The sequence below is a fragment of the Eptesicus fuscus genome, chromosome 13 (assembly GCF_027574615.1).
Source record: "Eptesicus fuscus isolate TK198812 chromosome 13, DD_ASM_mEF_20220401, whole genome shotgun sequence".
Lineage (NCBI taxonomy): Eukaryota > Metazoa > Chordata > Mammalia > Chiroptera > Vespertilionidae > Eptesicus > Eptesicus fuscus.
The window spans coordinates 66743722-66762923 of record NC_072485.1 but is presented as its reverse complement, the minus strand read 5'-3'; the positions used below and the strand labels follow the sequence as shown (position 1 = coordinate 66762923).

The 19202-nt window shown below is 38.4% G+C and overlaps 2 protein-coding genes and 1 pseudogene across 2 annotated transcripts; 2 read left to right on the top strand and 1 right to left on the bottom strand.

Annotated features, from left to right (window-relative positions):
- Nucleotides 1-1998: 1998 nt before the first annotated feature.
- Nucleotides 1999-3053, bottom strand: LOC103291013 (olfactory receptor 4C5-like). The gene has a single exon (XM_008146978.3). It carries the CDS (start codon nucleotides 2998-3000, stop codon nucleotides 1999-2001), a length of 1002 nt encoding a protein of 333 aa, XP_008145200.3. The 5' UTR covers nucleotides 3001-3053.
- Nucleotides 3054-15446: 12393 nt separating this feature from the next.
- Nucleotides 15447-16376, top strand: LOC103290815 (olfactory receptor 4C12). The gene has a single exon (XM_008146712.2). It carries the CDS (start codon nucleotides 15447-15449, stop codon nucleotides 16374-16376), a length of 930 nt encoding a protein of 309 aa, XP_008144934.1.
- Nucleotides 16377-18081: 1705 nt separating this feature from the next.
- LOC103291012 (olfactory receptor 4C12-like) lies at nucleotides 18082-18932 on the top strand (annotated as a pseudogene).
- Nucleotides 18933-19202: the final 270 nt, after the last annotated feature.

Sequence of the window (19202 nt, the reverse complement as noted above, 5' to 3'; positions counted from 1 at the left end):
CATATCTGTATACTGTATTATGTATTCACCATCCCAAGTCAAGTCTCCGTTCATCACCATTTATCCCCCCTGTACCTTCCTCCACTTTTCCCTAACCCCAGTCTCCCCTGCCAGTCACCACACTGTTGTCTGTGTCCATGAGTTTTTTTCTCTTTAAAAAAAATATTTTTATTAATTTCAGAGAGGAAGGAGAGGGAGAGAGAGAGAGAGAAACATCAGTGATGAGAGAGAATCATTGATTGGCTGCCTCCTGCACCCTCCCCACCCCCCTGGGGATCCAGCCCACAACCTGCAACCTGGGCATGTGCCCTGACTGGGAATCGAGAATCGAATAGAACCGTGACCTACTGGTTCATAGGTCCATGCTTAATCCCTGAGCCACCCTAGCCAGGCCATGAGATTTTTCTCTTTTTTTTGCTCAATCCCTCTACCCCCTCCCCACTCAGGCCTTCAACCCCCTCACCACCCTACTCTATGAGTCTGTCTCTATTTTGCTTTTTAGTTCATTTTGTTTTTCTCTCACTGGCTTATTTTATTTAGAATGACCTCAAGGTTCATCCATGTTGTCGCAAATGGCAGGGTTTCCTTCTTTTTAAAGGCTGAATAATAGTCTATGTAAGTATGTACCACATTAAAAAAAAATCCATGCATCTGTCAATGGACTTTTAGGTTGTTTCCACATCTTGGCTATTGTGCATATGCTGAAATGAACATAGAAGTACAAATAATTCCTTGAAATACTGATTTCAGTATTTTTGGATAAATACCCAGGAGTGGGATGATAGGATCATATGGAAGCTTCATTTTTAATTTTTTGAGGAACCTCCATCCTGTTTTCCATAGTGCCTGTATCAATTTACATTCCTACTAGCAGAGCACAAGGGATCTCTTTTCTCCATATCCTTATCAACACTTATCTCTTGGTCTTTTTGATTATAGCCATTTGAACAGACGTGAGGTGACATATCATTGTGGTTTTGATTTGTATTTCCCTGTGATTAGTGATTGTGAGCATCTTTTCATTTGCTTGGTCATTTGTATATCTTCTCTGTAGTAATGTCCATTCAAGTCCTTTGCCCATTTTTTAAGTTGGGCTATTTTTGCTCTTGAGTTATATGCATTCTTTATACATTGTGGATATTAACCCCTTACCAAATGTATGGTTTGCAAATAGTTTCCCCCATTCTATAGGTAGGTTTTTCACTCTCTTAATTGTTTCCTTTGTTGTATAGAAATTTTCTATTCAAATTTGAATGTGTCTTGATTACTCAGCTATCATCAACTCTCTCATTTGTACCAGATACTTATGTTCCTATTAGCTGAGGCACAAATTCATTCAATAAAAGCTACTTTGGAGGTGAAGTGGTAAATAGGATGTCTTTGAGAAAAAAAAGGGCTACATAAATTATTATCTGCCTGACAAATTGTGTGCAAGATTGCTCTCTGAATGTGCCTGGAAGAATTTTATATCCCTCTATGGCTTTGGGCAGAAAAATAATTTATTTTGGAAAGAGCCCATATTACAATGTAAATGGTGCTATCTGGAATTGTGTAACACAGAAGCATTAATTTTGGAATGAGTCCTGCCTTAATGACACTCCTAATTCCTCAAAACCCATTCATTTTTGGTTGATCCTTATCTCTGACAATAATAAATCTACTTTGACTACAGTAGTTGGGATTAAAACTAAGCATTTTCAACAAAATACCCACTAGGCCTATTTGTTTAAATATTTTAATTACTTAGCCTGTTGGTTATATTATCTATACCTGAAGATTTACAGAGAATAGTTCTACAGACTATACAAATTCAGAGATTTTCTATACATGTGACATTTTTTTGTTGATTAGCAATGTCCCTTTGAGCAATAATTCATAAATACAAAGAAGTTTCCAACTGTAGGAAACTTTGGTCATCATTTAATTAAATATTGATATTTTATGAAAGAGAAACCATTGAAGATTTTAGGAAGCAAGGGGAGCAAAATCTACTTAAGTTCACATTATTTTGACTTCCAGACCATTATCCTTCCTATTAGTCACACTTGTTCTTAAAATATGAATAGATTTTATTTCGATCTTCTCTATTAGTTTTTGTCTCCAGAGCTTCCTCATGGCATTTTTCATCTCTGAGTTTCTGAGGGTGTAGATTAAAGGGTTAAACATGGGTGTTATCGTAGTATAAAACAGAGCCACCACTTTATCACTGGGGAAGGTGATCATGGGCCGAAGGTACACAAATATACAGGGTACAAAGAACAGGACAACTACAGTAACATGGGAGGTGCAGGTGGAGAGAGCCTTCTGCCGTCCTTCAGTGCTGTGAGTTCTTATGGAGCAAAGGAGGTGGACATAAGAGGTGATAAGAATAGAAAAAATTAACATACTCATCAGTCCACTGTTGGCAGCAACAAAAAGTCCGAAGATGTGAGTGTCAGAGCAGGAGAGTTTTAGCAGAGGGAAAAGATCACAGATGAAATGGTCAATGACATTGGGGCCACAGAAGGGCAACCAGACTATAAAAAGAATTTGAATCAGAGCATGAAGAAATCCTCCAGCCCAGGCCATGGCCACGAGGAGGCCACACACTTGCCTGTTCATTGTAATTGTGTAGTGCAGGGGCTTGCAGATGGCCACATAGCGGTCATAGGCCATGACTGTGAGCAGGATGATCTCAACTCCCCCGAAGAAATGTTCAGCAAAGAGCTGAGTCATGCACCCTTTGAAGGAGATAGTTTTCTTTTCAGTGAGTAAGTCAAATATCATTTTGGGGAGCATGGCAGAAGAGCAGCAGCCATCTACAAAGGACAAGAAAGAAAGAAAAAAATACATGGGGGAGCCCAAGGCTGGGCTGGTGGTGACTGTCACTACAATGAGTAGGTTGCCTGCCACGGTGAGAAAGTAGATCACTGTAAACACGGCCAACAAGAGTTTCTGCACGTCTGGGTTCTGTGTCAGGCCAAGCAGGATGAATTCTGTCACGTTGTTCCTTCGCTCCATGACTCCACTCCAGCGTTTGGATAATTGATTTATCTGTGAATAGCACAGGGATTGCAGTTGTGGCAGATACATTTTGATAAGCAAATACTTTCTGTCAGGATTGTTTTCTGTAAGACTGATGGAAACTCCAAGCAGATAAACCCAAGACTTTTGCTATGTTATTAGTCATATAATGAATACGTAGCACTTCCTTTCTTTCTCTCCCTCCCTCTCCCCTTTCCTCCTTTCTTTCTCTCATTCACCCATCCCACTTGTATACATAAACACAGTTTTATGACTGCTGGTTTTCCAGACACCTTTCCTGTAATTGTTGGGATATTCTCCCAACAATTGCCATAGTATTTTACTCCATACAAAAAAGGAATAAAGAGAAGACCCATAAAGGAGCAGAGGCTTAATTCAAGAGTCTATTTCCACATGTCTCTTTTCTTGTCAGTTGTGCTGATGAGAATAAAAGTCAGAGTTCATTATTCTTACTATTTTTAATTTGCTTCAGGGTGAATGCAGTGAATTCAATTAGATATTAGAAATGATATAGTCACATTCCAGAAAAACAGGACTGAGTGAATGTTTGAGGCTCCAGTAAGATATATCTGGCAGTTAGATTGTGAGCTTATACTATATTTAAACACAACTATCTAAGGATATAATCAAACAGGAAGGAAGAAGAATATTTTGAAGAGGATGAAGCAGACAGCATGATGCAAGTACAAAGTTCCCCAGATTTATTGGAAACTTTAGAATTCACTGTTTGGAGAACTTCTGTCATGTTTAGGTTTCAGGGTCATTTTGCAAATCAAAACTCAATTTAAGGAAGACTATGAAAAATTCTCAGGATCTCCTACAAAACAGCTACTTTTAAAGTGAAGAGGAAACACAAGCATCACAATTTGTTGGACAGAGTATATTCTTTATGGCCAGACTGTTTTACATTCTGTTTTTACTGATTAGTAGCCATATGAAGTTGTGTATAGATCTTAGTCGACTGTGCCTAAACTTTCTCATATATAAAATAGGAAAAATAAATGGCATAGAGGTACTAAAGTATATCATTATTACATAAGCCAAAGTTTTATCCTAAAGGTAAAACATAGAGCTCTCCACACACTCTAAATTCTTGATGAAAGAATAAAAACGAACCCCTCACATATCATTAATCTTATTCTTGAAATATTTTATTTTTATAATATTAAGAAACAAAGATAAACAGAGAATAAATGAACTAAATATTCAACTCAAAAATATAAAATAAAACTGATGACCATAGATAATCTCAAGGAGCAAGTATAATCAAATTGCAAAGGAACCCCATTTAAAAATAATACTTAATAGAATATCATGCATAGTTCTTAAATATTTTTTAATATTTGAATGGGAAGTTTCCAGATAAAGTCTTTTCTCCTTATGCCAGCATCAAAAGAGAGAGAAAGAAAAACCCCAAGTACTGTGTGTTAAAGCCTTCAAATAAAACATAGATCTGTTTAAAAACAGAGAAACAAAGAAGTAAATATATATCTAATCTCTTGATGGGGAAAGAGTATTTTAAGTGAAATGCAATGGTATAAACACAAGATAAAACTAATGGGATCAACTACATAAAAATATGGAACACACTGGAAAAGTACTTGCAACAAGTATAACAGATCACCATTATTGTAGAAATTATTTTTACAAAAAAGGATCTACACACACTAGTATTAAAATAGGGGAAAATAATAAAAACATAATTTTCAGATAAAACATTAGACATCTAAAAATTACTCTGTTTCATAAATCATCAAAGAAATACAATTTAAAAATAGTGACATACTTCTAACTGACAAATTGGCAAAGATTTATGACAGTTATATTACCCAGTGCTGGTGAGTGTGTATTGATACAGAATATTCTGGGAAGAAGTCTGATTGTATACAATAAGGGCTTTATAACTGGTCATGTCCTTTGGTCCGGTACTCCTTATGCTTAGGAATCTATTAGAGATAAAAATATAAACAAAAATTATGCTTACAGGTTGTATTTCACAATATATTTTTTATGATAGTGAAAAAGTGAAAGCATTTCAGATGTCTATGTAAAGAGGAACAACTAATGAATTATAGTTATGAAATATAAGATGGACATTAAATTTATTTGCAAGAATTAATGGCGTGGAATCTGCCAATATAATATTGAGTGGCAAATACAAATTATAAACAGCTTATAAGTTATGATCTAAATTGTCCAAAATAACATTTACACATAGAAAAGTATTTGAAAAAAGTACACTAAAGACTAAAGTGCTTTTTGGAATTGTGGGTTAAGGATGATTTTTGTATTCTTTTAAAAATGTTCTGATCAAGTTTTCTACAAAGAAATATATTACTTTTATAGTAAGTAAAATAACTTAATGATATAAATTTAATTTTCTTATCTTAGGTCTTGGTCCATAACATCCTGACTGATTTCTTAGTAGACCAAATATGCTAGTTTCATAAAAACCCAGGACAGTAGAATCCCCATAGGCGAGGGAGGTTGTGGGGCTGGGTGAAAAAGGTGAAGGGATTAAGCAAAAAAAACAACACAACCCTCCCCCAAACAAACAAACAAACAAACAAATCCCCCAAACAACAGACAACAGCATGATGATTGCCAGAGTGAGGATAAATGGTGATGGAAGGAGACTTGAGTTGGGATGTTGAACACATAATACAATATACAGATGATGTATTATAGGATTGTACACCTGAAACATATATAATTTTATTAACCAATGTCACCCCAATAAATTCAATATGAAAAACAAGGAATCACAGACTGTACCTACCTCTCAGAATGCATTTGGGAAGGAAGTTAACAAGGCATCTTATTTGTAGAGCACACTTTGCATGGAGGTAGCAATCACTGACCCATTGCTAATGACTGCTCTGCAGATACTCCATTTTTACCTTAAGTATCATGTTCCCCCCCCCCCCCATTCCCTCAGTTATTGACCTGAAAGTAATTGCTGAGACTTTGTAAATGATGCTGAGTTCATGGGCCCGGGTTTAGTTTTGCTTTATAGGGTCACACCATCCTGTGAGTGTGAGACACAGTATCCTAGCTCAGGTAATGAATGTCTTTAGTCAGACAGCTTCCAAAGTTTAGGTTTCAAAAGAAGTTGATGGGAAAAATACCTAACCATTAGAGGACATCTCTCCAAGCCACCTTCTACTCACATGCCAGTTTTTCTTGGTGATCAGATATTATAATAGGCATTCAATTTGAGATCTAACCTGATGTAAAGCCCCAGAAATAGCAGACTATGTTATAGCAGAAAAGTTAGGGATTGTAAGCACCAGAAAATCAAGCAACAGATGAAAGTTGCCTTGAGTAGCAGGTCCCTGAACTCAGCTCTTTTAAGCCTCATGTTAAAGCCTGCACTCAGCCAGAAGATAACTCCTTGGACCCGGAAGACTGGACCTAAATGGGTTGGAAACTAAGAACCAAACAGCTTCTGTGATCTGTGGCTGGTTATGCTTCTGTGGTCTTCCTGCGTTTTCCTTATCAACATGGTCACGTGTGGTTTCAGGGAAATATTTAAATGGGTATTACTCAAGTGCAAGGAGTTAAGGTGGCTTTTACCTCTCAACTCCCAGAGGACTAGAATTAGCAGCTTCAACCAAATGGCAGCCAAATCAGTTTATACTTTCTCTCTTGTGGCCATGCTATGTGTGACCACCGGGGCAGGGAGAGCCAGCCGGGCTGTGTTAGCAGCTCTCTATGGTTGTGTTTAGGAAGTGATTCTAGAATCTGGGACCTAAAGCACAGAATGTTCTAGTCATCAATGGTTGCTTGAGCCAGCCAGGGTATCTAAAACAGTGTCAATAATACCTGTCTCAGAGTTATAGGGAAGATTGTTCAAAGTAACATGTGAAAACCTCGTAGGCAGTGCAAAACTGCTATTCTATGGTCAATGTCCTGAGGCTAGAAAACATGGAGGCAAGAGAAACTGCTCTTTAATAATAAATTTTGAATAGAGCTAAAGAGTAAGAGTTTTGCTGACACTTTTATTTTTATATTATCTTGGGCAATTCCTCAAACTCTTTATACTTGAATTCCCACATCTATAAAAAGTGCGTGATAAGGGTACCTAATGGGGATTCTGTGAGATAAAGCATATAACGTGCTTAGATTAGTGGCTGGCATAGAGTAAAAGCTCATGGTTTGTTGTCATTTCTGTTACAGGAAATCATAGCTCATGGTGTGACCAATTCAGATTTTTGGCAGGAATTGTCTCAATCTCTCTCTCTCTCTCTCTCTCTCTCTCTCTCTCTCTCTCTGTACATATACCTATACATATACCTATACCTATATCTACACCTATACCTATCTATATCTATCTCTATCACTATATCTATATTTATGTCTATATTGATAAAGTATTGGTAGAATCTGGGCAAATACAGAAATTAGGAGAAAAGAAAGACCAAGTTTTAAAGTACTGAATACTGATTCATAAGTCATTATAATTCTGAAATCTTTCTGCAAGTGTTTGATCTTCTTTTTACTAAAAAGTCTGACTAAAGTTGAGAATCCTTGAAAAGTTGTAAGAGATAAAGGAAAGGTGGTTACAGTGAGAACTAACATATAATGAGCATTCTGTGTTTATGTCATTCTGGTAAGTATTTTATCTAATGTTCACATTATCCCCTTGAGAGAGAAATTAATAATTCTCTTTTATGTTTAAAGAAATAGATGTTCACTGTGAGCCTCACTTGATCAAGGCCAAAGAAAGCTAATATTTGGTAGAGATTTGATTTAAATACAAACTGATCTAATTTCTAGGCTGAGATCTAACAATTATGTTATTGTGGTGCATTGGACACTGATTCATGATGTCTCATGCACAGGGAATGAAGGGGGAGGAGATGCTGATTCAGACCAAATGTGCATTATTTAGAGGCTTTAGTTCTACCATCTGTGGTAGACAGGACACATTCCTCAGGCAGATGCCATGTGCAGCAGTGACCATATAGGAGAGCCATTTCAATGGTCAAAAGGAAGTCATGTGGAAAATGGGAAAACACTTTAAAATGAATAAAAATGAAAACAGAGCATACTATAACTGATGGGATACATCTAAGTTTATAGCTATAAATACCTATGTAAATAAAAGAAGAAAGATCTCAAATTAATAATCTAACTTTCCTTGTTAAGATACCAGAAAAAAGAGCCCTAATGTTTTGCTCAGTGGGTAGAGCGTCAGCCCATGGACTGAAGGGTCAAGGGTTTGATTCTAGTCAAGGGCATGTACCTTGGTTGCAGGCTTGACCCTCAGTAGGGGGCATGCAGGAGGCAGCTGATCAATGTTTCTGTTTATTCATCTCCCTTCTTCTCTGTAAAATCAATAAAAATATAGTAAAAAAATAAAGATACTGGAAAAAAGAGCAAAATAAAACCAAGCAAACAGAAGGAAGTAGCCAAGACTCAGGCAGAAATATAAGAACTAGAGAATAGAGGACAGAAAAACAATAAAACTAATAGTAGATTCTTTGAAAAGATCACCAAAGTGACAACATTTTATCTAGACTGACTAAGAAATGAGATGGAGCCCTGCTAGTGTGGCTCAGTTGGTTGGTCGTCCCATGCACTGAAAGGCTGCTATTTTGATTCCTGCTCTGGGCACATGCCTGGGTTCCAGGCTTGATCCTCAGGAGGCAGCCAATGGATGTTTTGCTCTCACATAGATGTTTCTCTCTCTCTCAAAATCAATAAAAAATATTTCAAAAAATAAAAAAAGAGATGTAAGATTCCAGTTAGTAAGATCAGGAATGAAAGAGGGGGAATTACTACCAATCTTATAGAAATAAAAAAAGATTATAAGGTGATACTATGAACAGTTGTATACCAATAATTTATATACCATAGAAGAAATAGACAAATTCTTAGTAATACCCAAACTACTGAAACTGATGCAAATGAAATAGGTAATCTTAATATCCTTATAACAAGTTAAGGTATTGAATTAGTAATTAAAAAAACTTCTCAGACCGGAAAACCCAGGCCATGATGACTTCACTTTGAAGTGAATTTTTTCAAACTTGTTAAAAAATTGTTTAAAGTGAATTTTATCCAACTTTTAAGGAAGAATTCACACCAATCCTTCACAAACTCTTCCAAAAAATAGAAGAGAAAGGAACACTTTCCAACTCATTATGTAATTTGTATTACCCTTTTATCCAAATTAGACAAAGATATCACAAGAAAAGAAAACTACAACCAACATCTCATAAATATAGGCACAAAAATCCTTAATAAAATACCAGTAAACTGAATCCAGTAGCCTATAAAAAAGAGTTATATACCAAGACTAAGTGGGATTCCTAGGGATACAAGGTTGATTTAATATATGAAAACTAATCAGTGTAAGAGCTGCTTCAACTCTTATGATAGGTTACTTAAACCCCACTCTCTCCTAAGGCTGCAGAGTACTTGCTTCAGTATGCATTTGCAAGTTGACAAAACATATTTGGCTTTTCAAATCTCTACTGTCCTGAGGATATTATGTGTGAAGAAAATATGAAGAAATCTGTTTGGTTAGGTAAGGCTTTTTTTTTTTTTTTCATTCAATGGCCAGTGGAGTTCCTAGACTCTCCCCAAAAAGGTATAAAAATAAATCTTTTTATATTTTTATACTATACAAGTTGGCACTAGGATTTTAGCCTTCTCTTGGTCTCCAACTCTAGATGTCATTCTGCCTGAAAATATATCAAGTTGAAAGTTGGGAGATTGACTCAGTATCTCAACCTCCTCTGGTGCCCTCAGCCAGTGAGGAAATTTCCCCAGGGATATGCAACCTGCATGAAACCCCATGTTGTTGTTTACACAGCTCTTAGTTCTTCATGTTCCAGTTCATGATATCCAAGGGCTTATAAGAGGGATGCTTTGTCACATAATCGTCTAGACCAGAATATAGGCAATTATTACATAGGTTTAAGTGCAGGGAAAAGAACCAGTCAGGTGGGGCTATGTTGTTTGTAGAGGAATTCTCCCATATACCTGTTTCCAAGGCAAAATCTTTAAAAAACACCAGAGAGATAATTAATTCCCGGGAGGGCCAAACCTTGGATAGAAAGATAGGTTCTTTAACATTCTCAGTATTCTCTCTATACACTCAAGAAGCAGCTCTTTTCCTATTTGAAGAGCAGAGTAAAAGTCAGTTGGTTAAGAAGAGATAGACATATTTGTGTCTCTTGTTCTGTAACTGTAGAGCTAGGTGCTGAAGATCAGAAGTTCCCTTAGTACTTGAGGACTTTGGGTTTCAAATTCAACACCTCATTTTCTTATCTTTTGACTTGAGTTTCTAAGGCATTGGAGTTTTGAAAATGCTTGGATGAATCCATTTGAATAAATTTTTGCCATTTTCATATTCTCTGCTTCCTATAACATTTTGCAATCCGTAGGGTCCTGAAAAATATCTATTATATAATATTATATTTGAACAGCTTTATATAATGGTTACTTCTTATTCCTGAATACACTGGACATTCTCCTTAACTACAAAGGCAACTACGGTAAGTTAACCAGAATTGCAGATTTTTAATCCAGTTTTTACATTTCCATTTTCTACCACGGTGTTTATAATTAAAATCATTGAAGCATTACTTTCTGATATTTGATGGGGATCACTTTAAGATGTCTTAGGGTATTTTGCAGGAATACTTGTTATCCTCACTGAATATGGGTATATTTCTATTATCAGGAATAGGTTTACATTCTATGGATCCCTGAGTCAATTTCTAGGCTTTGGAGTGGGAGACACCACAGTAGAGCAGCAGGTTGGAGCTAGATGGGCCACTGAGGGTTTCCTCCAGGGGTAGGGCCTATGGTGTGATGTATGGATAGTCAGAGATTGGCTTATGTACAGTCACTTTTTTACTTGAAATAGTGCTCTGACTGATAATTTACAGGGATGAAAGGGGGGAAAAAACCATACCTTATACTGACAGGAGATATAGTATGAGAAGCAAGTGAGAATAAAGAAGGAAAATTTGAGGTGAAGCTGAGACAGGGTGTGTGACATTCACTGTGGTCAAGACAGGTTAGCATAGGACAGAGGAAAAGGATAACATTTGGATTCTGTTTCTTAAAGGAAACCTTCAGTCCTAAAACTGAGATCCATAAGAAGAATGCATTAATTTATAGGATCTGTAAGGAAAGAATGTACTTCCATTGTGGTTGGGAATCTATATTAAATACCAGGCTCAGGGGCACTTTTTATTCTGACTCTTCAAACTTTCTTGGATCTTGTTCCAACCAGGTAAGATTTTATTTCTCTTATAGTGGATTGTAGTTTCAATAATATAACTGAATTTCTGCATCCCTGAACTTAGCCTTTTTTAGAGAGGAGTCAAGATAGGTATTGCTAAAGATAAGAGATGAAAGTTAATTCCCTTTGTCACTGTAGGGTGATTTCCCCCCTTGTATCCAGCTTGTCTTAAGGCATCATAAGAAAGGCAACATGTGTTGGTGGGGAAAAATTACCTTGTTGGACATTAGAAGACTAGAGGCCCGGTGCACGAAATTCGTGCATGTGTGTGTGTGTGGGTGGGGGGGGGGAGGTGTCCCTCAGCCCAGCCTGCACCCTCTCCAATCTGGGACATCCCTCTCACAATCCAGGACTGCTGGCTCCCAACCGTTCACCTGCCTCTGCCTGTTTGCCTCTAACCGCTTCTGCCTGCCAGTCTGATCACCCCTAATAACTCCTCTGCCAGCCTGGTCAATGCCTAACTGCACCCCGGCCAGCCCGATTGCCCCTAACTGCCCTCCCCTGCAGGCCTGCCCCTGACCCCAACTGTCCTCCCCTGTTGGCCTGGTCTCCCCCAACTGCCCTCCCCTGCAGACCTGGTCTCCCCCAACCGCCCTCCTCTGCCAGCCCAGTCACCCCTAGCTGCCCTCCCTGTTGGCCAGATTGCTCCCAACTGCCCTCCCCTTCAGGCCTGGTCCCTCCCAACTGCCCTCCCTGCTGACCTGGTCTCCCCCAACTGCCCTCCTCTGCTGGCCCAGTGACCCCTAACTCCCCCCCTGCTGGCCTGATTGCCCACAACTGCCCTCCCCTGCAGGCCTGGTCTCCCCCAACTGCCCTCCTCTGCTGGCCCAATCTCCCCTAACTGCCCTCCCTGCTGGCCTGATTGCCCACAACTTCCCTCCCCTGCTGGCCTGATTGCCCACAACTGCCCTCCCCTGCTGACCTGGTCACCCCTAACTGCCCACAACTGCCCTCCCCTGCAGGCCATCTTGTGGCAGCCATCTTGTGTCCACATGGGGGCAGCCATATTTGACCACATGGGGGCAACCTTCTTGTGTCTTGGAGTGATGGTCAACTTGCATATTACTCTTTTATTAGATAGGATTTGTATTCTTATTGTGATCTGAGACTAATCAATTATCTGTGTTTCATTGGACTTCACATCTCTGGACCTCAGTTTCCTTATCTTTAAAGAGTGTATTAGTTGATAAAATTTAAAGTTCTGAAGGATTTCTAATGTACAGCAATTCTAGGGTCTTTTCCAGTGAACCCTCAAATTCATTAACATTTTTTTTTCTTTTTTTTTCCAATTTTTTTTATTAAGGTATTATATGTGTACATATCTTACCATTGCCCTCCCCACCCCACTCCCATATATGCCCTCACCCCCCAGAGTTTTGCGTCCATTGGTTATGCTTTATGCATACATACAAGTCCTTTGATTGATCTCTTATCCTCCCCACCTCTCCCTAACCTTCCTGCTGTAATTTGACAGACTGTTTGATGCTTTACTGCCTCTGTATCTATCTTTTTGTTCAAGTTTCTAATGTTCTTTATTATCCATAAATGAGTGAGATCATGTGGTATTTTTCTTTCATTGACTGGCTTATTTCACTCAGCATAATGTTCTCCAATTCCATCCAGGTTGCTGCAAATGGTAAGAATTCCTTCTTTTTTATGGCAGCATAATATTCCATTGTGTAGATGTACCATAGTTTTCTGATCCAGTCATCTGCTGATGGGCACCTAGGCTGTTTCCAGATCTTAGCTATTGTAAATTGTGCTGCTATGAACATAGGGGTGCATATATCCTTTCTTATTGGTGTTCCCAGTTTCTTAGGATATATTCCTAGGAGTGGGATTACTGGGTCAAATGGGAGTTCCATTTTCAGTTTTTTGAGGAAACTCCATACTGTTCTCCATAGTGGCTGCACCAGTCTGCATTCCCACCAGCAGTGTACGAGGGTTCCTTTTTCTCTGCATCCTCGCCAACACTTGTCGTTTGTTGATTTGTTGATGATAGCCATTCTGACAGGTGTGAGATGGTACTGCATTGTTGTTTTGATTTGCATCTCTTGGATAATTAGTGACATTGAGCATGTTTTCATGTGTCTCTTGGCCTTCCTTCTGTCTTCTTTTGAAAAGATTCTATTTAGGTCCGTTGCCCATTTTTTTATTGGATCATTTATCTTCCTTTTATTAAGTTGTATAAGCTGCCTGTAGATGTTGGAGATTAAACCTTTATCAGTGATGCCATTTGCAAATATGTTCTCCCATGCATTTTATAAGTTAACAAAAGCACTGCCACAGATTTCATATGGTCACAGGTAATGGTGTTAGCTACCAACCCACTGTCAAACTCTGGCATTGCTGATTCCTAGAAGTAAATTGGATTTATGCTGGAGAAATACTAATATTAAAGATAGAGATAGACATCCTGGATTTGAATACAGGTTCCTTTGCTTTTTTAACCATTATGACTTTGGGCAAATCATTTATCTTCTCCTAACCACAGTTTTCTTTTCCTCAAAATATAGGTAATTGTGTACCAACCTCAAAGCATTGTTGTGAAGATTAAATGAGATAATGCATGTAAAGTACTTAGTATAATGCCTAGCACATGGCAAACACTCCACAAAAATTAACTACCATTATAGGAACTACATGGTGTGAAAATAAATCTCTTCATGCTATTTAGAGTTATAATAAAAGTTTGCATTTCAAAATGTTTGAACATGTGGAAGAAGTTTGTCTGCTTAGTTCTTTGCCTTTTAATTGCAGCCCATGGGCCCTTTTATGAAAGATCAGGGTCATTCTGCTAGATCAACACTTTTCTCTACTCCTTGTTTCTTTAAAAATATGGGTATTAGAGAGTTTGAGTGGTAACAGGCACACTATTGGTTTTTGAACTAGGATAGAAAAGGAACTGATCCTATGCTTGAATCTGCCAATTAACAGAGGACATCAAATACATCAATTTTGACATAAGTCCAAGCTATTTCTGTGTGGTGTGGGACAAAAGGAGACAGATGAAATTGTAAAAGAGAAGTGTTTCAAAAAATATATTTGAACTACTTTAAGGTTTGAATAAACTGAAGTAATAAATCAAATAATGATGATGAATGACTCAAGTTTATCTGATTTTGATAATGAAATCTAATCTTTGACACAGACTTCCAGAAATTTATTAAAACATAGCAGTAGTCGGTTGTTGATTCTCCCAAGGGCCATCTTCTCTAGAGAAGAGTTGGCAATTACTAGGTAGACGTGTATTCAACTTTCTTCTCAAGGGTTCTTGTCCTTGGAAGGATTCTCCAATGCAGCGGGTGATGTCGAAGGGAGACCACTATTCTGGGGCTTGGAACTCTAAGGCTAGCTTCTCAATGAAACATTTGTGGAATCATCTGAAAAAGGTTTCCCTCCCATTAACTTCATTATGTACTTTGTCCATGTGTAACATAGACAGTTTGTCTTACCCTTCACTGCCTCCATGCTTTAGGAATACATTAATATACTAGAGGCCTGGTGCATGAAATTCATGCATGGGTAGGGTCCCTAGGCCTGGCCTGCGATCAGGGCCAATTGGGGCCTTTTGGCTGCTGGCCAGAGCCTTCTTTCTGGCTGCTGGTCAGGGCCTCCTTTCCCTGGCTGCTGGCTGCTGGCTGGGGCCTTCCTTCATTCCTCACTGCCCCGTGGTGGTCAGCACACATAATAGCGAGCGATTGGTCTCCTGTTCAAACTCCTGTGGGGACAATTTGCATTTTAGGCTTTTATAGATAGAGAAGAAAAAAAAAGAGAGAGAGAGAGTTCATGAACATGGATGCCAGTGTGGTAATTGAAGGCATAGAAGGGATAAAAGGTTATGGAAAAATAAAATAAAATTAAATTTAAAATAAAAAACATATAGAGAATAAAGGAATCTGAGGGCTAGCAAACAGTGACAATTAATAATTGAAAAAATTAATTTTAAGTACTATCTTGAAGTTTACTTGAATGATATGTGTATTCCTCATCAAGTAAGTGGAGATAGATTTTACATTAAACTTATCTGGTTGATTATTTATATTTGACTTAGTGACTATCATTATCACTGGTTTAAGTTCATTTTTTCCTTCTTTTCTTTGTTTTTTTTAAAGGTAAAGCATTCCTTCCTGGAGTTTTTATCACTCATACCACATAGATGGAGAATAAAAGGAATGTGACTGAATTCATTTTAAAAGGACTTACACAGAACCCCCAAATGCAGAAAGTTGTGTTTCTGTTATTTTTGGTCTTATACATGGTAACACTCTCAGGCAACCTGCTCATTGTGGTTACCATTACCACCAGCCAGGCTCTGAACTCCCCCATGTACTTCTTCCTGACCCACCTTTCCTTGATAGACCTAATCTATTGTTCATCTTCAGCTCCTAAGATGATTGTGGATTCCCTTCACGAAAAGAAAGTGATCTCTTTTAATGGTTGTATGGCTCAAGTCTATGCAGAACACATTTTTGGTGCTACTGAGATCATCCTGCTGACGGTGATGGCCTATGATCGCTATGTCGCCATTTGCAAACCTCTGCACTATGCCACCATAATGAGCCACAGGCTATGCATTCTCCTGCTGGGATTGGCGTGGGCTGGAGGATTTCTTCATGCAACCATTCAGATCCTCTTCACAGTCTGGCTGCCATTCTGTGGCCCCAATGTCATAGATCATTTCATGTGTGACTTGTACCCTTTGTTGAAACTCGTCTGCATGGACACTCACACCCTGGGTCTCTTTGTTGCTGTCAACAGTGGGTTCATCTGCTTGTTGAACTTCCTCCTTTTGATGGTCTCTTATGTGGTCATCTTGAGCTCCCTAGAGAACTACAGCTTGGAGGGGAGGCGCAAAGCCCTCTCCACCTGTCTCTCTCACATCACAGTGGTCGTCTTAGTCTTTGTGCCCTGCATATTTGTGTATCTGCGCCCAGTAACCACACTGCCTGTGGATAAAGCTGTTGCTGTCTTTTATACTATGGTGGCTCCTATGTTAAATCCCTTAATCTATACACTCAGAAATGCTGAGGTTAAAAATGCTATGAGGAAGCTCTGGAGGAAAAAAGTGACTTCAGATAAATATTAAATGGAAGCATTGAGCATTACAGATAGAAGTAATAGAGGTAATCTAGCCCAAGCCTCTTAGACCTATGGATGAAGTCATCCACCTAAGAAGAGGTTGGATGATACTTGCAGCTAACCACTGAAACACAGAGCAAAAGCTTGTGCTGGAATCCAGACTTACTGTCTCCCATTCCATACTCTTGTCATCATAAGTTATTGCTTCTTAATCAATAAATATTTATCAATTACCTGGAAATTTGAAATATCTTTAGAAGCTAAAAGGCATAAATCTAGACTATTAGATTGGTGTTTAAATAATCCTATTATGTAACATTGAGATGTTGGTTCCCCTTGGGATTCCAATCTTTTGGAGAAGGTGTAGTTGTTGCTCATTGTGGGAGAAATTCAACAGGTTGCCTTGGGCCAGAACTAGTTATAGATAATAAACTGGGTCCAGCACAGTCCCTGACTCAATAAATGGTAACTACTATGGTTATCTGATCTATCATCATTGCTTAGAAGTTAACAACAGTTAAGGACATGATCTAGGAAATAAGTCAGTTCTGGTTACTGGCTTTCTGATATATCTGTTTTGATACCTTCACCTTTCTGTCAGTTTCCACACCTGTAACCCTAAACCTTACCCTAACTCTAACCCTAACCCTAACCCTAACCTAACCCTAATCCTAACCCTAACCATAACTCTAACCCTAGGGAAAAGTATGGCTTATGAGGGAATACTTATATGTCTTTGACTCTTTTTATATGACTTAAATTAATAGAACCAATTGAATATTTTACTGGTAAATATGTCTAGTAAATTTGGAGTAATATACATGCATCTTTGTATATTTGTGAGTATGCCACATATATGTCCACATCATCGACCGACTCTTAAAACTTAAAAAATATTTTTATTGATTTAAGAGATGAGAGTAGAGGGAGAGAGAGAAACATCAATGATAAGAGAGAATCATTGATTGGCTGCTTCCTTCACACCCCACACTGAGGATCCAGCAACCCAGGTATATACCCTGACGGGGAATAGAACTGTGACCTCCTTGTTCATAGGTCAATGCTCAACCACTGAGCCATGCCAGCCAGGCTGACTCTTAAAACTTGATGCTTAGCCTTAGTCAGGTAACTCACTTGGTTAGCGAATCATCCAGCTACACTAAGATTCAGGGTTTGATCCTCAGTCAGGACACATACAAGATTCAACCAATGAATGAATGCATGAATAAATGGGACAACAGTTTCTCTCTCTCTCTCTCTCTCTCTCTCTCTCTCTCTCTCTCTCTCCCTCTCTCTCTCGTCAATATATAATATATTTTTTAAAAAATTATTTATTGATTAAGGTATTACATAAGTGTCCTTATATAATAATTTTTTAAATACCTCAATGCATAGTATTTTTCTCTTCTGATTTTATTATACAGTGTCTTGTAGAAAATCAAAACAAATCAGGAAATTATAAAGAACAAAAAAATAGCACTTATATTGTCGTCTATATTAAGTGAATGAAACAGTTGATATAGTTTTGCATTTGTTTTTGTCTTCTGTAAATCTAAGAAAATAAGACACTCCATGGATATATTTATTAATTAAGAGAGAGTATCATTATTGAGGATGAGCATGACTTTCTTTTTAGGGAAGTCACTTGTCACCTGAACTGAATTGATGGAGAAGATGAATAATGTGAGGAATTCATTCCCCTGTGACTGACTCAAAATATGGAGATTCATAAATTTTCATTTGTTGTGTTTTTAATAGTCTACTTGGCCACCTTGGCAGGCAACCTGCTCATTATGATCACCATTAGCACCAGCAGAGCCCTAGGATTCCCCATGTACTTCTTCCTGTCCCACTTATGTTAAGTGAGCTGGCCACTGTTCTTCCTCCATGAACCCTAAAATGCTAGCTGACACTCTTACTGTAAGAAAAATCATCTCTCCTAGAGGGTGTATCACTCAAGTCTTCACTGAGCTTCTTTTTGGTGCTGTTGAGATTATCCTTCTCACTGAGATGGCCTATGACCACGATGTGGCCATTGGCAAACCCCTGCACTACACCGCCATCATGAACCAACAGGTGTGTAGCTTTCTTGTGGCAGTGGCCTGGCTGGTGCCTTGGTCCATGCAAGAATTCAGATTTTCTTCACAGTCCAGCTGCCCTTCCATGCCCCAGTGTCATAGATCATTTCATGTGTGATTTGTACCCTTTGTTGAAACTTATCTGCATGCACACTCTTACTCTTGGTCTCTTTGTTGATGCCAACAGTGGGTTCATCTGCTTACTGAACTTCCTGCTTTTGATGGTCTATTATGTGGTCATCTTGTATTCTCAAAAGAACTACAGTTTGGAGGGGAGGCACAAAGCCCTCTCCACCCATGCCTCTCACATCACAGTGGTCATCTTATTCTTTGTGCCCTGCATATTAGTGTATCTGTGCCTCATGATCGCCTTTCTCAATTATAAAGCTGTGGCTGTGTTTTATACCATGATAACATCTATAATCTACATACTTAATAATGCAGAAGTGAAAAATGCTATGAAGAAGCTTTGTATCCAAAGGTGATTCCAATGGACAAATAATCACAACAGCATCAAATGACTTCATCTTTTCAGTGGCAAAGAGAAAATAATATAATTTTCATGGTTCAAGACAAACTGAACACTACACATAAAAGTATGTTGATGAAAACAGACTGTCAAATTACAGGGGGAAAGTTAGGGAGAGGTGGGGGAGATAAGAGATCAATCAAAGGATTTGTATGCATGCATATAAGCATAACCAACGGATGCAAAACTCTGGGGGGTGAGGGCATATATGGGAGTGGGGTGGGGG

What these genes read in the sequence shown, in the direction of transcription:
- LOC103291013 (XM_008146978.3), bottom strand. Translation starts at nt 3,000, where the DNA reads ATGGAGCGAAGGAACAACGTGACAGAATTCATCCTGCTTGGCCTGACA.
- LOC103290815 (XM_008146712.2), top strand. Translation starts at nt 15,447, where the DNA reads ATGGAGAATAAAAGGAATGTGACTGAATTCATTTTAAAAGGACTTACA.